The sequence below is a fragment of the Chelonia mydas genome, chromosome 1 (genome assembly GCF_015237465.2).
Source record: "Chelonia mydas isolate rCheMyd1 chromosome 1, rCheMyd1.pri.v2, whole genome shotgun sequence".
Classification (NCBI taxonomy): domain Eukaryota; kingdom Metazoa; phylum Chordata; order Testudines; family Cheloniidae; genus Chelonia; species Chelonia mydas.
In genome coordinates, this window is record NC_057849.1 from 137,971,849 (window position 1) to 137,999,491 (window position 27,643).

Below are 27,643 nucleotides of genomic sequence, written 5' to 3' on the forward strand. Positions count from 1 at the left end.
AAAATAAACCCTATCTATTGAGTACTAAACAACAGCTTACTGTCTACAAGGAAGGTAGAGAGCTAAGTATTCTGAAAAGAATGCAAGAAAAACCACACAGGGAGCTCTGATTGGCCACAGGGAATAAGAAGGAAAAGAGGGAGATTGGGGTGACCCCACCCACTCTACAAAGAATTTAATTAATAATAATCTGTCTATGCTTCCATCAAATCAGCTCATCCACTGTTAACAGCAGTGGGAGAACCTAGTGTAGACAAAGCTCCGGTGGCTTTGAGCATTTTAATTACCATGTCAATTAACTTAGCTAACAAACCAGAAGAGAACACAGCATTTCAGCTGGGTAAGACAGGGACACAGATATTTCATAATATCCTTTATAACAACAACAGAAATATCTGAGTGGGTTTTAGCCTTTAATCCCAATCTTGCATTAATTGCAGATGGATCCAGTATTGTTACCTGCATCCCTCCATCTCCCACTATCTCTCCTCTTTTCTCCTAACAGACCACACTGTTCAATAAGCTAGAAAGAAAAATTTTTTTTGTAAAGGAGCAGTTTACAGTGCCTTATAGCATTACCAATTTATTAATAGAAGTGTTCAAAAGACTAAAAGTGCAAGTGTTCAAAAGACTAAAAGCATTGCAGCCATAGCCCTGACAAAATATAGCTTGCTTGAGCAGTCCTTAAAGACACCATGTGGTATTATCCTCTCACTGGTGTAGCAGCCAGTTAATTGCAGATCTTATTTTGGTCCATTTGTAAGAAATAGTAAAGTATTCACACAGTAGAAATTCCAAGTGGGCTACTAGATTTCTGGACAAGGTAAGCTTCCCTCTGCCTTCTCTGTAATTCACAAACCCCTTCAATCGTTATTTTTCAGTTCATCTGGTACAAAAGTGCAGAAATATTTCCCTTGAATAACCAGGTCTCTGCTCTGAGGCCTGAAATAACTGCTCTCTCCTCCAGGCTGGAATTTCCAACATGACCATATCAGCCTGCAATAAGTTTGAAATAATCGCCAATGCTGTTGTTTCACTCAGACTGGCTGCCTCACCTTTAAAACATCTCCCTATTAAAGTGGAAATTTATGGAAGCACACTATTCTTTTCCTGAGAACATGCTTTAAACAGGCACATGAGGCAGCAAAAGGAATGGCATTGGAGATCAAAAGTTGCATTTTTTTGTTATTTCCAGCTACATATAAAGGGTATAAAATCATAGTAGGACTCAAGGACACTCACAGACTTTTTTCTTTATCAGGAACCTCTGAGTCACTCTCAAATGTAGGAGGGAAGGGAGGATGCCAAAAGCTGTGAGCCTGTCTGCAGAATCTGAGGGCCAAGTGACAGAGGCCCAGGGATGACTTGCTGTTGGAGATGCAGAATGACTGCTCTGTCAGACTAGCACTATGAAATGAAGCTCAGGAACTGGCAAGTGGACCTAGAGCAAGCTGCAAAGCAAAGGGAGGACCTGGCATTGAAGAAGCAATCCAAAGATGAAAGGGATATGATGGTGGAGTATCTTTGGTATGACTGGGAGATGAGGGAGTGAGACATGACATTTCAGAGGGACATCTCAGAGATGTTTAGGGATCACGAGTCAGTTGGCCTCAAGTTCTGCTGCCTAAACCCCCAGACCACCTATGCCCAGCCCTATGGACAACTCTAGCTGGAGGGGTGGGGTGGGGGTAGGGAGGAAATCAGTCAGTAAGCTATGGGAACATGCTCCATCAGCAGTATCTGCTGCACTGCATCCCTATTCCAATATGGGAAAAGGGACAGATATCCCAATGACATATTACGCTGCCTATCAACATTTCAGTTTATTTTGCTCTTTGATGTTTAGAATGTTTTGTACTGTGATATCTTTGCAGGTAATTGTTGCTGGTTTCGATTTGGCTGGTTCTGTTTTGCACACCTTTTCAATACTGTAATGGCAGTTGAGCTGCCCAAATATGTTTACCTTCTATAAAGCTTTATCTGGTCCCATACTGAGGTCTGGAATTACAATGGCTAACAGTACACAACCAGAAATGACAAGTCCACTACATTTATTTCATACAAGACTACATTTAATTTCACCCTCCGGTGCAAGGTGTGGCATTAATCCCCGTTAGCTCCATGGACATACAAAGCACCCGGTAGCACCTTTGCTGTAATGGACCCTCCATCAGCACAAGGTGGATGTCTGTAAGCATCCCATTGTCCCAAAATATTCCTCCTTATCCCCACATATATGGTAAAGCACATCATAATCACATGGCATGATACATGCTACCGTCCAAACAAATCTTAAGCAGCACCACCATCCTGCTCTTGCTCAGTGTGTAGTTATATTGTCTTCTGCCAGGCTGGTAGAAATCAGGAGAAGTCATCACCACCTATGGCAACAGAGGGTAGGCTGGATTGTCTAAAAATCACAGTTGGCATGGACAACCACTTGATGCCTGTCACGAGGATGGAATAAAACTTGCCTGCTGAAATAGCTCAGACCTCTGAAATACCCTGGCATCATGCACTCATCAAATGTAGGTGTCCACAGATCTACCATGGTGAACCACTAGGGTTGCAAAATGGAATAGCAATATCCTTTCCAGATAATGTACTCACTTCAATTAAACTCCACAATTATTTTGGAGATACTTCCTAATTCAATCTCTCTGGATTGCAGTAAAGCAATAATTGCCTTACAAATCTCCATGACCACTGTGATAACTTCGGATTTGCCAACCCTGAACAGATTATCACAGATGTGTAACAATCTAGGGTTGCCAGTTTTCACAAGGTGATAGCAACATATTTTTGGACAGTTACTCCCTTTCAACTGGAAGTTATGGTGGCACTCAAGGAGTGAGCTTCTCACACTACTCCACGAACATTACTTCCTTCATAAAAAAAGTTTTGGGCCAACTGCTGGTCACCCCACATTTCCATTATGATATAGCCCCACCACTCTACACTTGTGGTACTGGTCCAGAAGTGGCAGTCTGAATAGGGAAGAGTCTGCCATGAAAGACAGCATCAGCTGGGTCCATGCCTCCATCTCTGTGTGGCACTGACCTTTTGTCTTGCTTCTAACTGCAAACCACCACTGTCTTCTTGGGGTAAAAAGCCACCTCTGAAACACGTGCCACCATCTCAGTGGCTGAAGCATACTATAAGTAAGATGGCCATCAGCAGCAGCTGCTGGTTCTGTTCTGAGGGCAAGCAAGATTCATACTTTACAATACACCTGCGTGTGTCCTGCCACAACATGAATTTCTCAGGTTTATAGTTTCTGCCCACAATCCCCAGTGGGCAGAAAAAGTGTTCCTCAGCACAAGGTTATGATACTATGAACAATGTAACGTGCACCCAGAAATTTCTGAGTTTCTCATGACTGGATATGTGGTATGACAATAAGTGTGAAGAACTCAACTGCTGTTCTGCAGCAGGGGTCACACTCTAATGAGCTAGACAAAAGTGAGATGACTAACTTGTGATTGCCTAACTCTGTCTTCACTGCAGCATGAAGTTGAGAGACACAATGAGGTTTTAATGCAAGTTGGCTGGTTGGTGCAGATAGGGCTAACAAATAAACTCGTTCTTTGAGATAAAAGCACTAGAAAGCATGACTAATAAGGTTGTCCTGGTTCTACTGGCCAGTACAAGTGCATTAGAATTCCATGTGGCTGTAAGAGATTTTTAACAAGTGTGCACAAACACTGATTTCTTTAATAGATGGGGCCTGTAATGAAAGATGTCAATATAGTTAAGAGCATTTGCTTCTCTTAGTTAACAGTGCCTAAAAGCAGTAGCAGGGACAGGCCTGAGACTTGGTGAGTGGAAGAGACATTTTAGTGCCTGGTATAGAGAGAGCAGAAAAACTCCAACTGTCTCTTTTTGTCTGAATACTGTATGATCTTTAATGAGACAAGCCTATTGCAACTTGGCTTAACAGACCTCAAAACAGGACTCATGACTTCTCAACTCTGAGATTGTCAACGCTCCTAAGGACTGGACTTTCATGCTTAACAGATGCAAGAATATTTCTTTATTTTTGGAAGGCGGATAATGACACTTCTAAGGGCTACATCCTTGCATTAAGAGCACGATATTGGTTCTTACATAAGAAAGCTCCAAACTTCAAAAAAGTCATCTGATTGAAGATAGTAGCTAGCAGGAGGCCCTTTCAGGAACAGGAAATGTAACAGCAGCTCCTGCAGGGGCTCAGTCCAGGTAGCGCTGTAAGGAGCAGAATGAGTGTCCAAACTTATGCTCTATGACCTTGAGAGACTGGAAAAAAGGGTGTTGTCCTAAGAAAACATTTAATGTTGGGATTTGTGCAAAACATTTTTCTTGAACCTACGGACATTATTATACTACAAGAACTAGACCTTTTGCTCATACTTATACACCTGCTTAAAACCCTCTTGCAAGAACTCAGGGCTGCGTTTCACTTGGTTAAATTATGGACTTTGCTCCAGCCAAAAGACTAAGTTCTATTTGTTGATTTCTCTTAGGGTCCATGAACTTTATCCAAGCATCCATTCTGAACCTGCCTGATTCCAGGTGGAGGATTAGGTTTTGCAGTAGCAGATGTCCTCTGAGACAGACACATCAGATGGTTCAATGCTATGTTAGGCCAGAAAGCCACAGCTTCTTTAGCTAAAAAGGCATAAATAGTATCACTGCTGCTTCTCCTTCCTATCTGTTGTATGGTTCTAGGGAAATGGAAAACGGGGGGGAGGGATAGCTCAGTGGTTTGAGCATTGGCCTGCTAAACCCAGGGTTGTTAGTTCAATCCTTGAGGGGGCCATTTGGGATCTGGGGCAAAAATTGGGGATTGGTCCTGCTTTGAGCAAGGGGTTGGATTAGGTGATCTCCTGAGGCCTCTTCCAACCCTGATATTCTATGATTCTATGAAAAGGTAGGAAGATATACAGCACAGACATTGCCAAGCTTTGAAAGAGGTTGTTCACCACCTCACATTCTGAATCTAGTACATGGAGAGGCCACAAAGCAGGTGACTGCTTTCTAGATGCAAAAAATGTCTATCACCACCACATTGACTTACACTGAATGAAAATATTTCTGGATGCACATTCTATGCTAAGATGAGCGGGGGGAAGTGGGGTGGAGAGAAGAACTTCTGACATGTAAGCCTTGGCATCCATCTCCCCCTTGATGGGCAGTACACATACAGAGGGGAAACTCTGCTCTGCCCAGGACTAGAGAAATTGATTTTCATTCTTGGATCAGGTGATCATGTTGTTCTTATTTCAGGAAAACAGCTGTCAAACACACTGATGGCTAGAACCAAAACAAGTCTGGTATCTAGAGAAGGAAAGATGCAATGATTCACTGGTTCCTGCAGGTGGTGTGCCTGTATCTGGAATCTATTCCTTGGATTGAATTAAGAGATGAATGAATCTCTCCATTAAACCCAGCTGGCATCAGAGCTAGGATCACTCTGCCTAATTCAAGAATAGTGGTGCTCTCTTAAAACAAAACCCTGCTTCTGCATTCAGTTGGCAGAGTAGTGGATACACAATGGGACCCTGATCAATGTCAATGGATGTGATAAAGAGGTGGAGGGGATAATCTGAATTATGGGATAGGTCTCATATGACTTCTGGATCATTAAAAGCACACATGGGATTGAACAGGCATACACAGCCACAGGCATTACCACATGGCTATGGCTTGGTCTCTTCTGCACTGATCTACCATACTGTACACTTTGAAAGTGAGCAGGGGAACGAGTTGCTGATTTTATTTAAAGGGAGCAAAACCAGTCCCAGAGATTGCTTCAATAGTATTTCAAGTGGTTAACTATCTCCCTCTCCTCAAAGTGGTCAGATTTATTGTCCCTTCCTCCCCCACATGAGCCTCTTCTAAATCCCTGGGCTTTCAAGGCAGGTACTGGTGTCCAGGGGTTTGAGGATGGACAGCTCAGCTCTACCCCTTCTACTGAATGAGATCCAGATGGGCCTGCAATATCAATAGAGATCCTTTAAAAAAGCTTGTTGTAGAGATGGTGGCAGTCGGAAAGAGCTGGATCCAATGACTCCTTACTGCCATCAGCAGTATCTGTGCTGAGTCCACTATCCTCCACCATCTACACTGAGGGGAGTGAGAAGATGTGACTGAGCTCAACAGTCAAAAAGAGGGTTGGTGGTATGAACTCCAAGGACTTAACAGCAATCTTCCATCTAGCAAGCTGTCCTTCTAGCATCAAGATGGGAGTGGGAACTGCTTGCCCCAGTTTTTCCAATCCTGCCCAGGAGAGGGGGGGGCTAAAGCAACCCTGCTTAGACTGGCTGAGAGAGACAGAGACTGCACCCTGCCCATAAAGCCAGTCAAGCTCCACAATGAGACACTATAAGCAAGTGAAGCAAGAACAGACCCTTCCATTTGCCTCTGGCTTTTCTCAGCCTTGCTCAGTCTCTGAAAATGTACCAAACACTGCAAATGCTTAAGATGGAGAAAAAACTGAGGGGACAATCTCCCTAAAATGCAAATGAAGCCCTAGAACAGAGACAGGAATCAGATAGCCAATCTGCTGAGCCAAAACATTAGTCAGAAATTTTAAACGAAGTTGGGAATTTTCCCTCAGAAAATCTCTGCAGCAGGGAGGTCTGGCTGTGCCATCTGCCACCATGGGTGCACATAACGGGCAGAACTTCAGGGAGCAGGGCATTCGCCAGCTACCAGTGACTGACAGGCCCAGTTCTGCACCCAAGCTGAAATACAGATGGTAATAAATTGGTATGATGAATAAAGTTCCCTGAAACAAATGAAGATAATCAGTATAAAATTTGGCTCATTCCTCCCAGTCACAATACATTTGAACAAAAGGTACAGGTTCCCTAACAGCGGTCCTTTCAGTAAGTGGACAGGCAGGATGATTTAGTCATCAGAGCTGAATCTTCTCCAAAGGATAGTTCTAGCATTCTAAAGTTAATGCCCACATTTTATCTGTTGTGACACCCAGTCAATTCACAGGTAATTGGTATTAGGAAAAAACAGCACAAGCAAAGACAGGACCGATGTAGTAAAAGCCTTCTGTGCCATGCCTCCAGCTAAATTTTAAGAGCTCAACCATGTTAGGTGTTCAAGATCCTGTTTGGGCACTCGGGGGAAAAGATAAAGGGGCAGGGGGGAAATGGTTTATGAATTCCTGCTCACTACAGGCTCTATGAAACTGTTAATTAAAAATCAGATCCTGAATTGCTGGAAATTGAGGCATATAAGGATTACAAAAGTCAATAGACCCGATCCAAACCAATGGAGCAGGAAGGATGTGTGGGTAATACATATATATTTTCTTTTTTCAAAAGTCACTAGGACTGTAAAATTATTTATAAATTATTTAAATATATAATAAGTTTTGCAAATAAACTGAATACCAAAGAAAATTTTTCAGTCCCTGTGGTGACTCCCAACTCCACACAAGGGAAATGGAAACCTACAGTACATTGTACACTGGGGAGAAAAGGTAGAAAGTTACATTTTTGCTACATGCTCTAAGGGAGTTTGAATATTCAACAGTGTCCAAAAAATCTTGTTTAAAGCAATGAGACCAATCTGCATTTTTAAAGCTATAGTCACTTCACATCATGCCTATCAGACCATATAATGAATACAAATGTCAAAAATCAATTTTACACAGCACAGAATGAAAATTAAATTCTCCAGAGCCCCATTCTGCTTTCAACTGTTAAACTCAAAATACATCATTAAAAAGACACACAAACTAATGCTAGCACGTGAAAATATTTCCTTGAATATGTTAGTCTTTATTCAACTTTTTAGCTATGACTCTTCCATTCAGAAGCTGGAGAGAATCTTTCCATTAGTTTGTCTCACTGGTTAATTCTGGATAAAAAGATTTTGCAGAATTTGACATTAATTTAATTTTTCATTTATATTCGGTTATTCAAAGTTTACATAACCTTTTCAAAGTTGTACCTTACAATGTATGGAACTTAAGATTAAAATAAAACTCTACTTTTAACATAACATTTTCTATAATGTAAAAATATTCTACGTATGTTTAACACATCAAGAATGTTAGGCATTTATTTTGTTGAGGGAAAACTATTTTATGCATGTTTCAGTATAAAAAACAACTAATTGTTTAGTATCAATGTGTCCATTAAATTGGGTGCCACACAGTGTTTAATTTCCGCAATTACAGTATAATACTGCATTTACAAATACAGAATAACTATTCAAACATACGTAACAGTTTTAAACAACTGCAAATTTGAGATGCTGCTTACTTTTTCTCCCATTGTGGCAACTTTACATCTTTGAAAGAATGAGTGCTTAATTATCAAAACTATTATAAAAATAGCAGCATTCTACTAAAACATGAAAAGCAGACCCATGCATTAGGAGTTTGAATGCAGATTTCTGCCTTCCTTTTAGATTATCAAAATCTTTTCAAGTTAACTTCAAGGCAAGGGGTATACAGAAAGACACTGCATAGTATGATTGGACACTAATCTGAACTGGGTATTTAATCAAAATCCATGATAATTACAGGGTAAACAATTTTATTTCAAAATACAAGTTTAACTGGAAATGTAATGATGAAAGCGTAAGAGGCAAAAATGCAGACTTTTACAGCAGATATTACTCTGTCTCACTTCCATCCAGATGTAAGAGCTCTAATTTGTGAAAAGACAAAATAGTTGTGGCATTTCATTTAGCCTTTAAGATAATCCAGCATTATGTTTCTAAAGAAATATAAATACTTTAAAACAAACACTGAAAATAAATTCTCATTTGATGTAATAAGCTACACTCATTATTGATGTTTCAGTCTTCTTAAAAGAAAGGGATTTTACCCAATATATCAATGTAGAATAATCCTTGGAGGAAAAAAGTTGGAATGTAAACCTCAACTCAATTTAGATCTGTAAGTAGGGGGGAAAAAAAAAAAAGACAGCACAGTGAGACACAGAATTTTGACCATGTGAGCAAACAAACAATTCTACCTTTAAGATGTATTTTAATAACTTCTTATCTTAGAGAACAGAAGATTCACAACTCATTTCACAATTTTTTTTTTTGCCCCCAGTTTCCTTTGCCATTTTTTGTTAAGGAGTACGTAATCATTTGCCCCTTTCCTCCCAACTCATCTCTTCCAGAGAAGTTAATGATCAATGTAAAATCATCGCAATGAGTAAACAGTAAAATGCAAACAGGCAGGGCTATGATTTTCCTGAAGAAGCAAAAAGAAAAATAATCCGAGTTGTGAGGTAAAGTTCCAAATCAAAACACAAATATAGTTTAAGAAGTCACTGGCAAAATGAACTTGTTTCTGTTTAAATCTTCCTACTACAAAGATGCTCCAGCATACAAATCACAACTTTTTCACACTAACTGTGAATTTGAGCTCATTTTACTCATCGAGTCTGAAACTGGATTAAAGAGAAACTACAAGCATGCTAACACGTCACAGTGTTTCTTCATACTGTTTTATTCTGCCCTCTTATCCTTTGGGCGGAAATCTTGTTCTCTGCCTGCTACACCTAACTTATAGGTATTGTACCCATCTTATACTCTATAAATGATTAATAACCAGTCTCAGCTGCACTTTAAAATACATTTTCCCCCACATAAAACTCCATGCTCATATGGCACACTGTTTTCAGAATTTGCCTGAAGAGTCAGAGGATGGGATTTTGAGTCATTGTTCATTTTGAGGGTGACTTATCCACTAGAGCAGTGGTTTTCATCCTGGGGTCCGCTGACTACATCTAAGATTTTCAAAGGGGTCCCCTCCCTCCATTTGAAATATTTTAGGGGTCCACAAATGAAAAAAGGTTGAGAACCACTGCACTAGAGCTCTGAAATTGTCACATTAACTTGATTAATCTATAGTGACTGCTGAGGTTGACTACATTCCTGCAGCCATAATGTGGTAATTTATTTCTAGCTCCCATAAACAGTGTTAAAGATCAAACTTTGACAGGTATGAAATTCTGTTATTAAAAATCTGAAGCAATATTCACTGTATGACAGCCTACAAATCTTCGATCTATGACTATGCAGAGGTCTGCAAGAAGTGCCATAACTCCAAGGACAGGATTTTTGACCAATTTCACTTAGTCACTGGACAGCCTTTGAGAAATAATATCTAGCCTTGTTAAAGACTTCAAAGCTTTAATACATTATGCAACCTAAATTAAGTAGTAAACAAAGCAGTATTATCAAGGGTTGGTGCTTTAAATATAAATGTAGTATTCTTATTACTTACATCATCAATGTCCTCATCATCATCTCCAATATCATCAAACTGGATTTCATCATCATCACCAGGTCCAAATGTGTCTGTTTCATTGATTTTAGCTAAATAGAGAGTTTAAAAAAAGTTAATGCACATATTAGAAACTGACAATTCTCTGTGGGCTACTGACCACATTTGTGTCTACTGACTTCCTATCTGATCTTGAAAGATTCTTACCATGTTCTGGAAGTTCCCCATATGCCTTCAGACTTCTGGCTTCATCTGCATTGTATTTTAGAATGACATCAGCCTTGTTATCCTAAGTAAGAGAACATTTGACAGCATTAGTCAGCATTGTGGAAATGTTTCCACCTCCTAAAATGACAGCTTAGCAAGGTGTTTGTTAGTTGGACAGTTGAATCTTTTTCAATCCTTATGTCCTGAAATCACCCCCGAAATCCTTAGTTCTCAACTTTTCTTCAATTTGCCACTACAAGTGAAAGAGGTAAACCCACTATACAGAACATTATAAGTCTTCCCTCCCTGAAGTCCAATTTTTGTTAAGCATTCTAAACTGTTTTTTCAAGGTACATCTACATTTGTCATATCACAACGCTAAAGCTTTAGCTAGCATTAGCAGTCTAAATTTTATCTCTGCAGCTGTGTAATAAAATATTTCTAAATGGGTTGTTAATTTGTTGAAAGTCTATTTTGAAGAAATATAATTCTCTTCATAATTCCATTCGCAACAAAATTCACATTCCACTGCACTAACTGAACGTATATTTGTTATGAAAACAGCCCATTAAAAGTCTGATGCAACTGCCATTCACCTGACTCAACATATAGTTACTATAGGAAACTATTAGAGCCACACATTTTAAAGAAAAAACGATGTAGTCTCTGGATTCAGTGACAGACTAGGGCAGGATTCTTCAAACAGCAAAGGACTCAAAGAATACATTTATCTGAGTGAAATGGCTGGTGTGATTGACATGGCAATTTTCTGCAATATCCTTGACAAACCTTACTGAATTAAATCTAAGTGTCTTTGGAGTCCATTGTATTAAATGCAAAGGTTATGTATTGTTGTGAGCCCTGGAAATATTATGAACTTCAAAGAACTATACTGAACAATGGGCCACACAAGAATGGACTTTTGGCCAAACAATGTAAAGTGGTTTGCCCGGGGAATCTCGAAGGGGAAATGAAAGCAAATTCTCATCTCTGGTTATGAAAAAGCCCAGTCTTTGAAGCTACACCCTGAGGGGACCATTGTTTACTGAGTTCTTGTTCCCAGAATCTAAAGAGTAAAGGCCCAAGATGTGTAAAGGAAAGACTATCCGTGTGTGTGGTTGTTTTGTGCTAAAGCTATTATGAACTTAAAACAAAACTCTGGGGCCTGTTTAGGCAGTCTGGCTTGATGGAAATATCACATTGTAGTCAGGGGAGTGAGGGCCAGGAGAGTGCAGCCTGGAGAGTGAGGGCCAGGTCTCCACCCAAGAGAGTGAGGGAAAGCAGCCAGAAGCCTAACAGTGGGAGCCCTTGCTAGACCACAAAGGGAGAAATACAGGTGCAGTTACACTGAACTGTGACGGATGGCACCCTACCAGACTACTGGAGCACTTTGCTCCATTGCCAGTGAAATGCACAGGAGCAGCTCACCAAGCAGCAATTTCTGAAAAGGTCAGAGGCATTCTGATGCCACAGGGCATATTCCGCACACACACAGTCTAAAGGGGCAATGCAATTTGGATGAAAACTGGTCCACTTACCCATCAAGGAATTTGCCTTGTATTACAAATATAAAAATAACCAAATATGAAACATATTTAACTTGATACAGTTAAACACATAGTAAGTGCCAGTTAAATAGAAATTATTTGCACAATGCTCTTTAGCAGACTTTTAGTGCCATTTAAGCCATAAACTATGCTATGCACTATAACACATACAAGTGCTAAATCAAGAAGAATATTTACCTGGTAGTCTCTTAAGCCAACCAATATAATATCAGACGTATTTATCCAAACCTGAAAGCCAGAAACAAGGAACATTTGTTAAAAACCCCCTCTACAAATCCACATTTGTCCATCTGCAATTTAACAGCAATAAGTTCAAACACTATACATGTGGATCTACTAAAATATTAAAAGTGCAGACACTATTTTTAAAAAATATTTAAAGTGCAGACACTATTTTTCCTAAACAAGACAAAGACATCCCCACTTCCTAACACTTGGTTTCAATATTATATTACATAACTGCTGGTGTGGGTAATAGTTGACCAAGCATGTTACAGAACTCCATCACTACAGGGAATCAAGTGATTTAGAGTCTCCAGCCCTATGGATGGCTACTAAATCGTTAAATTTGGGTAGGCCAAAGGAAGTCTGTAACCATTTTATTGGCCGAGTTTCACAAAGGGACGGTGCGCAGAAAAGTAAAACTTCACAGTAAAGCGAATGCGAGGAAGAAGCCAAGCAGAACAGAAAATGCAAGAATTCTAACCTGAACTGTTTCCGTGAATGACTATGTTAAAGTGATTTTCTAAAAGCTGAATTATTTTATTCATTAAAGAGATACTACGAACAGGTCATTTTTCAATGACAAATTCACATTAAAGGAAATGAAGATTAAAAATATGTTGAACTATTCACTGTGCATTATTCCAGTGGTTTATGTTGTTTTGGAGGTCTGCAATAAGGAAAAAGAGTCTTTCGTTATACTCAGCTTTAATTAACTCTTTGAGGCAGGGACCATTCATTAAGCATTTGTACAGTGCCTAGCACGGTAAAGGATCCCTGACTTGAAGCCCCTAAGCACTACTGCAATTCAAATAAATAATGTAGTAACTGGTATAAATATGATATTGCATTAAATATTTATTAATTAAGTTTACTGGAATCCTAAATACTTACTGACATCCGGTAATGCAAGGGTTCTCAACCTTTTTCTTTCTGAGGCCTGTCCCAACATGCTATAAAAACTTCACGGCCCACCTGTATCATAACAACTACTGTTCTGCAGGTAAAAGCCAGGGCTGGTGCTAGGGGGTACCAAGCAGGGCAACTGCCTAGGGCCTCATGCCACAGGTGCCCCGGCAGAGCTACATTGCCCACACTTCGGCTTCAGCCTCAGGAGGTAGAGCTCTGGGCCCCTTGCGACAGGGCATTGGCTTTCCGCCCTGGGCCCCAGCAAGTCTAATGCTAGCTCTGCTTGGCAGCCCTCCTGAAACCTGCTTGAGGCTCCCCAGGGAGCCTCGGACACCTGGTTGAGAACCACTGCTGTAATGCATGGGGCGAATGGGAGGCTTTTTTGTACCATAACAGGGAGAGAACTTCAGTGAGAAAGGTGCATCTCCTATCACTTACACAGACAGGGATGCAGACTATGTAGAAATCAGCCACACAGCTTCATAAGATCTATTGCAGACGCAGATATTAGAGACAGACTTGTGTTTGTGGTTAGGCTCCTTGCTTAAATGGATTTTTCCCAAACAGAGCATACACCATAAAAAAAGACTCAGGGAACTGGATTTTATGTCTTTATCTAGATGTGTGTTAATGAAATGAAAGACAATTTAGTCAACTGATCACATGTCCTGCCTGTTAGTGTAAATTCTTTTTTTGTTTTTGTTTTTACTGTACTTAACTTTCCTCTGCAAGCCTGACTGGCAACCAGGGGAACCTTAAGTTACCATTATCGTAAGTGCATAACTGGTTGGAAAACCGTTCCTAAAGAGTAGTTATCAGTGGTTCACAGTCAAGCTGGAAGGGCATATCAAGTGAGGTCTCACAGGGATCAGTTCTGTTCAATATATTCATCAGTGATTTAGATAATAGCACTGAGAGTACACTTACAAAGTTTGTAGACCATACCAACTGGGAGGGGTTGCAAGTGCTTTGGAGGATAGGAATAAAATTCAAAATGATCTGGAAAAACTGGGAAATGGTAAGAAGTAAACAGGATGAAATTCAATAAGGACAAATGCAAAGTATTCCACTTAGGACGGATCAGTTGCACACATACAAAATGGGAAATGACTGCCTATGAAGGAGTACAGCAGAAAGGGATCGGGGGGGTTAAAGCAGATCACAAGTTAAATGTCTGTCAACAGTGTAACACCACTACAAAAAAAGGCAAACATCATTCTGGGATGTATTGACGGGAGTGTTGTAAGCAAGACACGAGAAGTAATTCTTGCGCCATGCTGATTAGGCCTTAACTGGAGTATTGTTCTGGGTGCCACATTTCAGGAAAGATATGGACAATTTGGAGAAAGAGCAACAAAAATGATTAAAGGTCTAGAAAACATGACCTATAAAGGAAGATTGAAAAAACTGGGTTTGTTTAGTCTGGAAAAGAGAAAACTCAGGGGGGACATGATAACAGTTTTCAAGTACATAAAAGGTTGTTACAAGGAAGGGGGAGAAAAATTGTTCTCGTTAACCTCTGAGGATAGGACAAGAATGGGCTTAAACTGCAGCAAGGGTGGTTTCAGTTGGACATTGGGAAAAACTTGCTAACTGCCAGGGTGGTTAAATACTGGAATAAATTGCCTAGGGAAGCTGTGGAATCTCCATCATTGGAGATTTTAAGAGCAGGTTAGAAAAACACCGGTCAGGGACAGTCTAGATAATACTTAGTCCTGCCATGAGTGCAAGGTACTGGACTAGATGACCTCTCGAGGTTCCTTCCAGTCCTACGATTAAGGTTAGTTGAGTAGAATAGAGTGGAGTTACAAAAGCAGTCACTACACAGCCACTTTAATATTCAAAATGTGTCAATGAATTTAGTGGATTGTGCTGGGGTGCCTTTTTCCACAACTGAAAGTCTCCACAACTTCCAGCCCCCGCCACCCCTAACTTGATTGAGAACACAACATGAAGTTCTGATTGTGTTTCGTAGCCTAGAAATATCTTGATTCACCCACCGTTAAAAAAAATCCACTCAAGTTTTCTTTAAATCAGCAGCCTGAAAGTGGCACTACTGTCTTCATATGATTGTCACAATATATTTGAAGAAAAATTTCAGAGATTTTGGGCTTGAGTCTCAGTTATGCTATGAAAACAACAAGAAGTCCGGTGGCACCTTAAAGACTAACAGATTTATTTGAGCATAAGCTTTCGTGGGTAAAAACCTCACTTCTTCAGAGGCATGGGACACTGTAGACTACATTGATAGGGTGGAGCCTTAAAGTGGGTGTAAATGGAGTTGAACTGAGATTCAAACCTTTTATTTATAAGCATCTTGATTGGCAATCAGCATTTTACTAAACTGGCCCTCCTAATTTCAGACTACAAAACAACATTCTCAGTTCGATCAACACTAAAACTTTTCTGTATTCATCGGTCAAAATCTTTGTTAATTCAGAGATAGCATTGACCACAAGGGTCTTAGACCTTCCTGGAACGTTTCATGCCCCTAAACTTTAACCTCAGAAACCCGGAAATACAGAGTTAAGGTACACAGAGATGCCCCACCCAGAGATGACTAGGACTATTGTGGATATACTGTAAGTATATTTCACAGTCAGTGCTACCCTATAATAAACAGACAAGAGGAATGACTGAGTATGCCATTTTATGAACTGTATTCTCAGCTGCATGCATGAACTCCAACTACTCTTCACTATGTTAGGATAGCTGTAGTGACTGATTTGGGGATTACCTGCAGCTGGCACAGATTAGATTGATATGAAAAGAGGTGCATCTGGTGGTTTGTGAAGAGAAGGTGAAGTGGTTGAATATAAACCAGGCATAGTCTGCTTCTGCTCACTAAGCTCACCCTGAACACAACTTTGGCCTTAGTGAGGACATGGTCTGACAGTTCATCCTAGAGTACCTATGCGCCGTATCCACACTGTGACAGGTGTTACTGATATATGCAATATCAGTGAGACTATTGTTCCAATGTTATAAATGTTATCTATATCTTTATGAGCCAGAGATTGTACACTAGCAGGTTACCCAGCTCCCTCTAAGAACTAAAATCAGTGGGGGGTAATTACTGTAGACCTGGAACAGAAAAACTGTAGAGATGTACCACCGCTTGGGTGAATTGCATATACTGGTTCAGAACAGGTTCAAGAAGTCCAGGAGACAAAGAATGAGCCTATAGCATCAAAGGCAAACCTGAACTGGCTGAGGAGCCTTCATTTTTGATCTGACAACTGACAGATTGTAACCAAGAGAGCAAATCCTGCTGAAAGGGTTTGAAGGACTTGGTTTACCATGTGGAAGATGGGGGATTTCCGGTAAACCTAGCATGTGTATAGATGTTTTGTTTTGTGATATATTCTCTCTAATGCTTTTGTCCTAAAAATAAGTGTATTTTGCTTTGCACAGGCTGACTGGTCTTCACTGTTGTAGAACTTGAGAGAGAAACTGCAGTTGCTGAGGAAGAATTCCAGTCTGGTTGGGAGGGAGAGAATGTGAGTCCCTGTCTATAGAGAAGTGATAGAGGCCCGAATCCTAAGCGGACGTCTCTTAAGCAGACCAAGGATGAGGCAGAGGTGTCGTTAACCCCAAAATTGGGACACCCACATTGCTCCATATCATCTGGAAGCACAGTGCCATAATGGCTAGTGGGGTCAAGCTGGGGCATCATTCAGAGTTCAGACTGCAGGGCAGTGTACATTGTTGGGCCCACAAATTTACTTGAATTGTAAGCTCAAGTGTAAGTAGTATGTAAAAGGTTATAATATGTTCAATAATCTAACAACAAATGTTGATGGGAAAAGGTACGAAAGGGAGACAGAATAACTGAATTAGTCTAAACAAAAAGGCCAAGCTGGTATAATTCAAGGACTGTGTTGAAATTATGCTTATTAAAAAACAGGAGATATGACACCAGAGGATAATGAGCCAAAGTTGGTTTGTCAAATATTAGGCCTAATTGGTGGACAAAATAGTGACAGGATAGACCATTATACCCATCACTCCCTTCTTGGGTACTTAAAAGAAAATGTGGGGAAAGTATGAAGGAACAAAAGAACAGACACAAAAAACAGCTAAAGGCTACTCGAGCGAGCTTCACCAATCATAGATACCAACCCCACTGTTTCGTGGGACCTCAGGCCTTCATCATCTTGAACTTGAGAGGTGTCTTAACTAGAACAGGCCAGAGATAGATGGACCAAGATGATACTGCCATCCCTACAGGCTCCAGCTGAATCTCAAGCACCACCTGGATGACAGTTATTACCATCTTTTATAGCATCTAAGATTGTCAGCTAGGGGGCTTTTCCTTCTGAGATTAAACTTCAGCAGCAGCAGCATCTCTAACTGACTTATCCTCTTTTCCCCAAAAGGATAGATATTACCATCTTTGAGACCATCTAAGAGACTGACAAATGGGGGTTTTCCTTCTAAAGGCTGTCTACAGCTAAAGAGAAAACAAGTAAGGGGTGGTGTTAAAATGAAAGCCTTGCTCAATATTTTACATTTCAAATGCTTTAACTGTTTTTCCTTTTTTTCTGTATTGTTAATAAATGGCTAAAAAGATTTGTAATAGTGTTTGCCACAGTGCTAAGCAGGCTAAGGTCTCTGTACACCAAGTCCTGAACCTTTAATGTTAGACAATGCTGGAGTGTGTTAATGCCTTTGGCCCCTTTATTGCATCTAAATTTATACAACAGTACCTTAATTCTCTGCTTCCTAGTTATCAAAGGGTTAAGCATAGGTGTATGAGACATAGAAGGATATGAGACTCTGTAGGAAGTGGTGGTAGCGAGGAGGGCATGACTGGGGGCATCCCTATGAAAAGGAACAAGGCAGCTTCCTGGGAAAACATCACTTCCTTCTCGTGGCCCCTCACAGGTGCCAAGGATGGAGGGAGGAAGGATGGTATCTGATGGAATGTAAGTCTACGTTTTAGTCATGGGTATTTTTAGGAAAAGTCATGGACAGGTCCTGGGCAGTAAACAAAATTTCACAGCCCATGACCAGTCTATGACTTGTACTATATATCCGACTAAATCTTCGGTGCTCTGGGGCAGCCCAAAGGTGCTGGGAGGTGCGCGCAGCGGGTACTCAGGAGGATGGGGGGAGAGAAAAAAGGGGGAAAAGGTGGCTCAGGGGCTGTGGCCCTGCTGCTGCTGTGCTGGGGGGAAGCGTTTGGGTTGGCAGCCTCTCTACCTGGCTCTGTGCAGCTCCCAGGAAGTGGCGATATGTCCCTTGGCTCCTAGGCGGATGTGCGGTCGGGGGGATTCTGTGTGCTGCCCCCGCCACAAGCGCCAGCTCCGCAGCTCGCACTGGCCAGGAGCTACGGGCGGAGGCAGCGCGCAGAGCCGCCAGTCCATGCCTCCACCTAGGAGCCGAGAGACACGTCCTGCTTCCAGGGAGTCCCCTGAGGTAAGTGCTGCCTGGAGCTCACCCCCCCCAGCCCCACCTCAATCCCCTGCCCCAGCCCATAGCCCCCTCCCACACCCAAACTCCTGCTGCTGCTGCAGGCAGGGGAGAGGCACGCAATGGCCCAAGACTGCTCCAGCCCATAGCCCCCCCCCCCAAACTCCTGCTGCTGGGGGAGACGCATGCAATGGTCTGAGACTGCTGCAGCACCAGCCGCTGCAGAAGTCACGGAGGTCCCTGAAAGTCACAGAATCCGTGACAAATTTGCAGCCTTAACTACAAGTAACACATCTATGAGCTGTATGCAGCAAGAGGAATGGAAAGGGAACTCCAGACTCCACACTTGGTTTCAGGGACTGCTGCAAAGGGAAGAGGTTCTGCTCAACCTTCTGCAGCATAAGAGGATTGCAGAGGCATGAAATAACCCACCCAAATCTGCCCCAACCCCTGTTGTAGCATACCAGCTTTCCAAACAATCTCCCTATGCATATGGATTTTAGAGCACCCTGATAATTAAACCCAGCTTCTTACTCGAGCCTGGCATCTGAGGAACTTCTTCACCAAGTAATCCCATACATCCACTAATAAACTACCACAGGCCCTAATGTGGCATAGCATTTAACACAGGTGGAAAACGGTCAAGAAAAGTCTGCCTTTTGGGGTTAGAGTATCATTTTAAAGTGTTTATAGTTTGTGCACTGCCTAATTTTAATATAACCTTCCAGATGGAGCATCTTCAGAATGTAAACAAAGAGCAACTAATGTGCACAACGTATGCCGTCAGAAAGCTGACAATGCGGTTTGCTTGGCTTAAATGGCCACAGCATGTCACATTGAGCCAGCCCTGTTATTCTGATGCTAGGCTACCTGTAAAACAATCAGGTGTGCAACAGAGCCCCTGTCCTGTTGCACTTGTGATTTCTGGGGGAACTGTATCTTGCAAACCTTTGTTAAATTACCTCAAATTTGGACCACTAAACCTATCTCCTTGAGGTACAGCAATCTGCAAGTCTATCCAAGTAAGCATGCAGATTTTACAGTAAGCTAGCCTCAATTTTAATTACCATCATGCTACCCACCAGGTTACTGTGACCCAGTAACCTTAAACTCAAGACAAAATTTAGAGTTTGTACGGGGTTCTATAAAGCCCAAGTACAACAGAAATGTTTCTATAAAATAAAAAACTGACAGTTTTTAAACAAGCAAAACCTCCTCTGAAACATCTGCATCCCCAAGAACCTGAAAGTTACTGTGACTATGGGCAAGCTTTAAACTTCCTTCACTGCCCTTGCCAAGAGAAGTATAAGTAGCTAACAATCTGAACAAAACTAAATATGAGTTTTAAAATTTTCAATTTTAATAATCTAAAGTTGCTAGTACACCTCTACCCTGATATAACGCGACCTGATTTGCATACAACGCGGGTTCGCGTACAACACAGTAAAGCTCCGACACGCTGCTCTGAGCAGATGTTAAGGGTGCCAGACCAGGGCCGAGGGGTTGGATAAGGGGCAGGGGGTGTCGGGGCAGTCAGGGGCTCCCCCCACCCCCAGGGTCTGGTAGGCAGGAGCTGGGGGGGGGGGGGCGGGGGGGGGGGAGATGGACTTTTGGGGGCCCCGCAGTCCCAGAGTGGCCCGGGGGATTAGCGGGGGGGCCAGGAGCAGCCCACTCTACTTCCCTCACCCCAGCTCCAGCCATGTTGCTTGGGGGAAGGGATTCACTGGCAGTGGCGGAAGTGGAGCAGCCCGGCCCCAAACCGCTCCATTCCACCAGCTACCAGCCGCAGTGCTCCGCTTCCCGCCGCAGGTGCGTGCAGGACCTTTCCCCAACCCACCCCTAGCGACACATCTGGGGCCGGGTCAAGGAAAGCGGAGCGGGCTGGGGCTGTGTCACTCTGCTTCCCGCCGCCGGTGAGTATGGGGGGCGTCTTTTCCCCAACCTCTCCGCACTCATCGGCGGCAGGAAGCGGAGTGCCATGGCTGGGAGCTGGTGGAATGGAGCGGTTTGGGGCCGGGCTGCTCCACTTCCGCCACTGCCGGTGAGTGCCTGTTAGGGGGCGGGGTGTGTGGATAGGGGTCAGAGCAGTGAGGGAGCAGGGGCGTTGGGTAGGGGGTGGGGTCCTGGGGGTGATTAGGGACGGGAGTCTCTGGAGGGGACTGTCAGGGAACAAGGAACGGGGGCCAAAGCAAGTTCGATATAACGCGGTCTCACCTATAACGCGGTGAGATTTTTTTGTCTCCTGAGGACCGCGTTGTATCAGGGTAGAGGTGTACTGTAATTAAGGACATTTTTTAAAGTGTCCCTTTATTTTAAAGTATGTGTAGCCATGTCAATTTTCAGAAAATTACACACCAAGCAGAACAGACATTCATTTATTTTCCATTTAAGCGATTTAGACTTACCTTTTTTCTTAGCTTCCCTCTGATATGACATAACCTCTTCACACCATCAAAACATAATGCCTCCAATCTTCCATTGCCCAACATCTTGATCACCTGAGCATACTCTGGAAAAGATAGTCAAAAATGTTGCTGAATTACATAATAATTTTAAACAGACAACAGGAATTTTTACAAGAAAAAAAATTATGTATTTATTTTACTGTTGCACCAAGGAGCCCTAGTCATGGACCAGGATCCCATTGTACGAGGCACTGTATAAACAGATCAAAAAGACAATCCTTGCCCCCAGAAGCATACTCTGGAGGCTCTGCGAGGGGAAGGTTCAATAGTGCCTGGGCCTGTGACAGACTAATGGTCACTACCACAGACCTGCCTGGTGATCTTGCCTTAGAACGGATGAGGAGTGGGACCTCGGTGACCAAGAAGCATCCCTGGGATTCTATGGAGGCCAGTGGTATGGGTAGGGCACTGGGGCCAATAGGCTCCAGCCAGGAGCCCCCCGTTCCGACCGCAAGAAGAGTGCCAATCCAGATACCCACAGCGCTCCATGAACAGCCCCCTCAGTGTGTGTCAGGTAATGGAAAGTGAGAGAGGGAAGATCCTGACCTGGATGCCAAGGAGTCCTGGCCTTCAGGGAATAAAGGTGGAACCAACCTTGAGGATGGGAGCAACTGTTCTGACTCATTCATAGCCCAGAACGAATTGGCAACTGGTACTGACAGTGGAAACTATATTAGCAGTGCCAAATATGCCTCTATCATTTCCGGTGCCAGAAGAAGTGTTGACCCCAAAGTCAACAGCAGTACCAAGATGACTGATGGTGCCCAAGTGGAGGGCAATGATTGCTGCCCTGGTAATACAGGTAGCACCAACAACAGGGGTGCTGAAGAAATTCCTGGCACTAAGGAGGTCCCTTGCACCAAGCCCAGCCCCACTTCCACTGACTATGGAAGGAAACACCGGGGTGTGATGCCAACAGACAGGTTCAGCAGCCCTCCCAGCCAATGGGCTATGAACAATGTAGCCCTGGCAAAGTCTTGATTACTTTAATATCTTTCTCTGGCCTTGACAAATGCAAGAGCAGCTTGTATTCACTTTCAAGGCTCTTCATAGTCAATCCCCACTCTACCTAACACCTCATTCATTATCAACCTGTTGATGCTCACTTCTGATTGGTCCATTATACTAGCCTTCATCACCACTTGTTCAACTTTCAAAGAAGAACCTTTATACTTTATCCTGTGTAGCCACACATGCTTGGGAGGTGTTCCACGTAAACATCCAAAAAGCCACCACATTTTCCACTTTCAGATCCCTTCTCAAAATTCCTTTGCTGTGATGTCAAATTTTTTGTAGGCAACAGTTAGCCTGCTAGTAAGGAGAGACCACTGCCTATCATGGTGACCAATATTTTCAGTGTGGATGTACTCCAAAAATCACGTTACAAAGATTTTTTGTGTTCATCACTGAAACTTTATGGATATTATAAATGTGCAAGTTTTAGTGTTGGAAAAAATGCAAATTTGAACTGATATGAGCTTAAATTAGCCATAATCTAGGCTTTAAAAAGTCTTTATGTTACTGTTGATACTTAAAGTGACATTTTCGATACTGAACCCCTCTTACATTTTTGTATGCTTTATTTTTTCCCCAGAATATTTTTAAACGATATATAAGTGCCTACATTTATGATCTCTGACTTACAGATCAAGTGTGCTCATTTTACACATCATAATAGTTGGTGGATCCATCACCATCCCCCTCCACCTCTACAGACCACCAAACAAGCAGATCATTTGGGGACAGGAGAGCACATCATTATTTTCTCCCCTTTTTTGGTGTATTCTGAATCCCATCTTCAGGGGGTGCTACTGTTCTTACAAGGATGCTGTCCCTAGATCACACTGAAAAGCTCTCTTCTTTCATACGTATTAGCCTACAACTGAGAAATGCAAAGCCTCCAGCACCTCTGCTTGTTGGAAGGGAGAAGGATTTTATGCTAGCTCCTTTCCCCCTGGGAAGGCGGGGGGCAGGAAGGTCCTCTGCTACTTGACTACACTTCCAGTCTCTTGGACAATGCTAAAAGCTGGTTGCAGCTACTTCAGTCCCACCCTTAGACTGCAGTTGGGTGCTCTTCTCCCGCATGTAGCTTCAGGGCCTACATCTGCTGTTGCTCATAGTTTACATAAGCAGCTGCATGAAAATGACATGATTCACAGTGGCCCACTAGTATTTTATTTGCAAGTTTCCCACCCACCAGTAAACAAACCAGTTTAACTCCACTGCTTCTTAAAGCTACGAAGAATAGCAGGGACAATGGAGTGGATCACAGGCTCAAGAAAACATACTGTATCATATCACATGTAGAAGACTATCTTTGAGGGATATTATGTTAATAACAGCATAAAAATCAATGCTCTAGACACCCACACTCACCAGGGAAAATCAACTCCCAGAAGTTGTACTTCAAGCCCTGCTCTACTACACCAAAATATTTCCTTAACATGGGCTAGATGGAGTACAGATGATTAACACATTGGAATATCACCACTGGAGAGCTGCGTTCAACTGGATGGATGGAGTTTGTCCTGGAACTGGGGAGATTTTCCTAGGGAGGCTTATTTTCCTTTTCATATGTGGTTGATAGACCGATAGGTGCATAAAATAAATCAGCTCAATTTTCTTAGTATGACTATCACACAATGTGATGCAATTGAAAAGCCTGTGAGTGTTGCAAGTCAAGGAAGCACACCAGAAGAGCTGCAAGACTCTAGGTCAATTTGTGTTTTAGCCATCAGGGAAATTTTAAGTAAAGCTTTTGCCTGAATTTCATTTGGTTACCAAGCCAACTAGCTAGCTCACTGCCAGGTGAACACTCAAATATACTCACTATTTTAAAATTTACTATACTCCTCTACCCATTCATGATCTCAGGGGTTTCCCTATCAGTCATTCATCATAGTGCCTCTGGCAGAGGATGGTTGAATGTTGCTCCCTATAGCACAGTGATGTCACTGAGTGAACCAAAGGTGATCTCTAGAAAGAAACTAGGAACAATTTACAAATAGGAGCTAACGTAACTTTTTTAAGCACACAGCAGCACAAACTGCTTGAGGAGCAAAGAACTGAACTTATTCCTTAAGTGATATTAATAAATGGGAATTGAAATGGATATATCTTCACTCCCATTCAATCTGCCTTTTGCTAAATATATTCCCAAAATGAAGATGCTCCATTCCATCACATCAAGTAATTTTGTATTTTTCAAACATTCAAATGAAACCTATACACAGCCCAATTATCCCTTGTGTGGAAACCTTCAAAAAGTATGGTAGCTACCATATTTGACTGAAAATATATAGTGACAATTACAATTCAAAATCTCACCTTGTCCATCTTCCTTGAACACTAATTCTCTCTTCTCCGATTCATTCTCATTCTTACCTCGTCGTCGGTTTTTACCTCCCTTACCTAAATTGAAAATAAAATAAATCACTACAAGCATTTTAGAAACCTATATAAAATCATGTATTAAAAAGATGAAATAGCAATAATTTGTTAGACCTATGGAAACCTAACTTCACTACTGCAACTTTAAAGGACTACTGTATATCTACGCCGGTGATAAAACTGATCTTGCTTCTCCCTACACCATGATGATTTCAAGTTTCTTTCAAAAAGGATGAGGTGGCTGCCTAAAGTCAAAACCACTAAAGACAAATTTTAATTTTCATGTTCCTCATAAATGTGATGAGAAAAGTAGTATTCTTTTGGACTCTTAGAAGTCCATCATAAGCTACAAATAGTACTTAAAAACCTACTCTCTTCAGCAACAGTTTCATCTCTGTTCTAACCCTTCCTAATTCTGAGCTGAAGTGGCAGGGTGAGGATACAAGAAAAAAAATCCCATGAGGCAGACAGAAGAAATTCATGTGCATATAAATTCTTGAGCTACACACCACAAAAGAACATGTACAAGAAACTGAATCACATCTCTCAAGCACCACCCACCCCTCAATCTCATGTCAATGATAGTATGCTATCATATTTAAAGTCTGGAGGTTTGGTGTTTCTTTGGATCAATTTTGGCAATATTTACTATCAAATTACCTCATATTTGTTCTTATTTTACCATTGTCAAACAAGGGATCAATTAAAAGATCAAATAGTGGTAACTACTGACTATTTAAACTCACTTTGAAATGCAGCTAACAGCAGCCTTCAAGAGAGTATTTACCACTATCACCCTTGAACCTGCAATCGATTGCATTCTGGTGGACCCTTAGTTAATAAACCTTCATGACTGTTCAGGAAAGAGAGAGACTACAAAGGGGCTCTGTGATGAATCTTCAGTTTCTGTTGTGCTGCTGCTACTACTGGAGAACACACTCTTGCAAGGACTGGGGAAGCATCCATGTGAGCTCCCCACCCCAAATTAGTGAGTGATGTCATTATGCAAATAAACAAGACAGGAAACATAACCTACTATCAACAAACACATGAAAGTGACTACACAAAAGAAAGTTCAATAGAGAGACAACTGAAAAAAAATAATTTTAGGGACTTTCTTGTAGCAATAGTAGGTGCAAATATCCAGAGGGACATGTGATTTTCAAACTGATGCTTTCCTTTTAAACAGCAGCATTTCAACAAGCTTCTGGCAACAGGATTAGTTTTCTTGTTAAAAAATCAGCAAGAACACCTTGCAGTTTTTGTAAGCCCTGCACCCCAAAAGTAGCTGCTTCCTTTCTCTCCTGTCCTCTTTCACGACAGCACAGGAAAAAAACGGGGAGAGGTCACCTGTTAACCACACCTGCTAAGGTTTCTAACCCATGGGAACGCCGGCTGCTGGTGCCCCTGTGAAGGTCTGTATTTACTATCAGAACAAATACGACTGTTAGGGACCCGGGCACAGCACAGTTGACACTTAAATGCCGGTTGAGTTTTGCCATACAGGGGAGAGGGAACAAACTTACCCCCGGAGTCCAAGGCTACTTCTCTCTACACGACTCTTTTTCTTCACCACTCAAGCGGCTTCCTACCGCCCTGCACCCCGCGCCCTTCCGGCCAGAGCCGTCGCACACTCCGAGCCCCGGGCCTGAGCCGACCCGGCGGGAGCGACCCCGGCTCAGCCAGTGAGGTCGCCGCGGGGCAGAGACGGCGCGGCGCGGGAACCCGCGTCCCGGCCAAGCTCCTTGGCGCCCGGGTGTGGGGTGGGGAAGGTGCCGGTGACCCGGGGCCGGTGCTCCAGGCGGGGCTACGCGGGAGCCCGCCCGCGGCAGGAAGGCCAGGCCGCGCCGCAACGGCTGTGACCGCCCTGCCCGGATCCCCCCACGTGAGGCGAGCTCCGGCCTCGCTCCCCGCGGGAGCCCCGCGGCCCGTCTCCGAAAGCTGCCGCCGCCACCCCCCACCGAGCTCAGGCCCCGCTCCCAGGCCCCAGCCTGCCCTGCAAGGAGAGGCTCCCGGCGCCGCTCCGGCCCAGGCCCGGCTGGCGCGGCCCGTGCGGCAGCGAGGCCGGCCTCAGGGAGGCGACGCGACGGCCCCGGGCCCGCGCGGTCGGGGAGGCCTCACCTTTATTCTTGGGCATGGCGCCGGCCGCTCCTCACTGGGCGGGGGAGGGGCGGGAGGAGGGGGGTCTGCGCGCTGCTGCTGCTGCTCCCGGTCGGGCGGAGGGTTCCTGCGTGCGGCGCACGGGCAGCGACTCGTCTCTCGTGGCGGCCGTTGGGACTGGAGCGTCACGCGACAGGCAGGCCCTCACGCGGCTGCGAGAGCGACCGCAGCAGGCAACCGAGGCTGCGGCTCTCTGCGGCGTGCGTGCGTGCCCACTCGCGCTCCAGCGCCCCCTGGCCGCCGGCGGCTTTCATTGCGCATTACTAACCGCGAAAAGCCCCGCCCGGTCCCAAATGCGCGTGCGTGGGGCGACTTGTGTGGGGACGGGAGCTCGAGCGAGGGCGCGGGCGGCAGAGCCAGACACGGGCGCCGGGGGCCAGCTGCGCTGCTTTGCACGTCCCAGCCCCGTTCCCAGCTCGCTGGGCAGCGTCCAGCGTCCCCGGCGCTCAGGATTTTCTTGTGCGAGTCCCGCTAGTTGCTGTTTTTCTTAATGTCCCACTGTAATGTGAGATTCTGCCCTGTCCTTAAAGAAAAGGGTCGAGCCCTCCTGGTTGGGCTGGAAAATGCGAGGCCAGCAATGTACCTAAAAGGCTCAAAACCCACAAGGCAAACGCAAGCCATCTACCATTGATTAGTTTGTTGCCATCTCATGATTTTTAGCTAATCTTATTTTTGGGAGGGTCCTGACATAGAGTAACCACATTTCAGGTTCCCCAAAAGAGAACACTGTTAGGGGAGCAGGATGGGGAAGGAGGAAACTGGAGGGGTATGTGGCAGGGAGGATACAACTCCAGCTCTCAACCCTTGCATGGAGCAGCTGCGGCTCCAGCTGTAAGCCCCCCACAGAAGAAAAATCCCAGACAGCTGCTAATATTTTAAAAATTTGCCCAGGTGGAGATTGGTGGACCAAAAATGAGGTTATGTCTGGGAAAACCTGGACATATGGTAACCCTAACCTGACATACTTTTTAAATGCCTGGGGTTAACCGCACTGTGATCAGTAATCATGACTGCCCAGCACCAATCAACTTAAATTAATATTTCAAGTAAAATTA

General features: G+C 43.3%; 1 protein-coding gene and 1 long non-coding RNA gene across 4 annotated transcripts in view; one reads left to right on the forward strand and one right to left on the reverse strand.

The window, feature by feature from the left end:
* The window catches only part of LOC122464030, an 18,986-nt gene extending 10,126 nt beyond the window's left edge, over positions 1-8,860 (forward strand). For all 3 annotated transcript variants that reach the window (XR_006287867.1, XR_006287869.1, XR_006287868.1), the window contains one exon: positions 1,262-8,860. This is a non-coding gene — a long non-coding RNA (uncharacterized LOC122464030). The remainder of the gene's footprint in view (positions 1-1,261) is intronic.
* Positions 7,761-26,819, reverse strand: EIF1AX (eukaryotic translation initiation factor 1A X-linked). Its single transcript, XM_037901573.2, has 7 exons — positions 26,550-26,819; positions 24,366-24,449; positions 20,979-21,082; positions 12,205-12,255; positions 10,460-10,541; positions 10,253-10,344; positions 7,761-8,906 (listed from the first exon to the last, which is right to left on the reverse strand). The coding sequence occupies exons 1-7, from the start codon at positions 26,563-26,565 to the stop codon at positions 8,901-8,903; spliced, it is 435 nt and encodes a 144-aa protein (XP_037757501.1). The 5' UTR covers positions 26,566-26,819; the 3' UTR covers positions 7,761-8,900.
* Between the last annotated feature and the right edge of the window lie 824 nt (positions 26,820-27,643).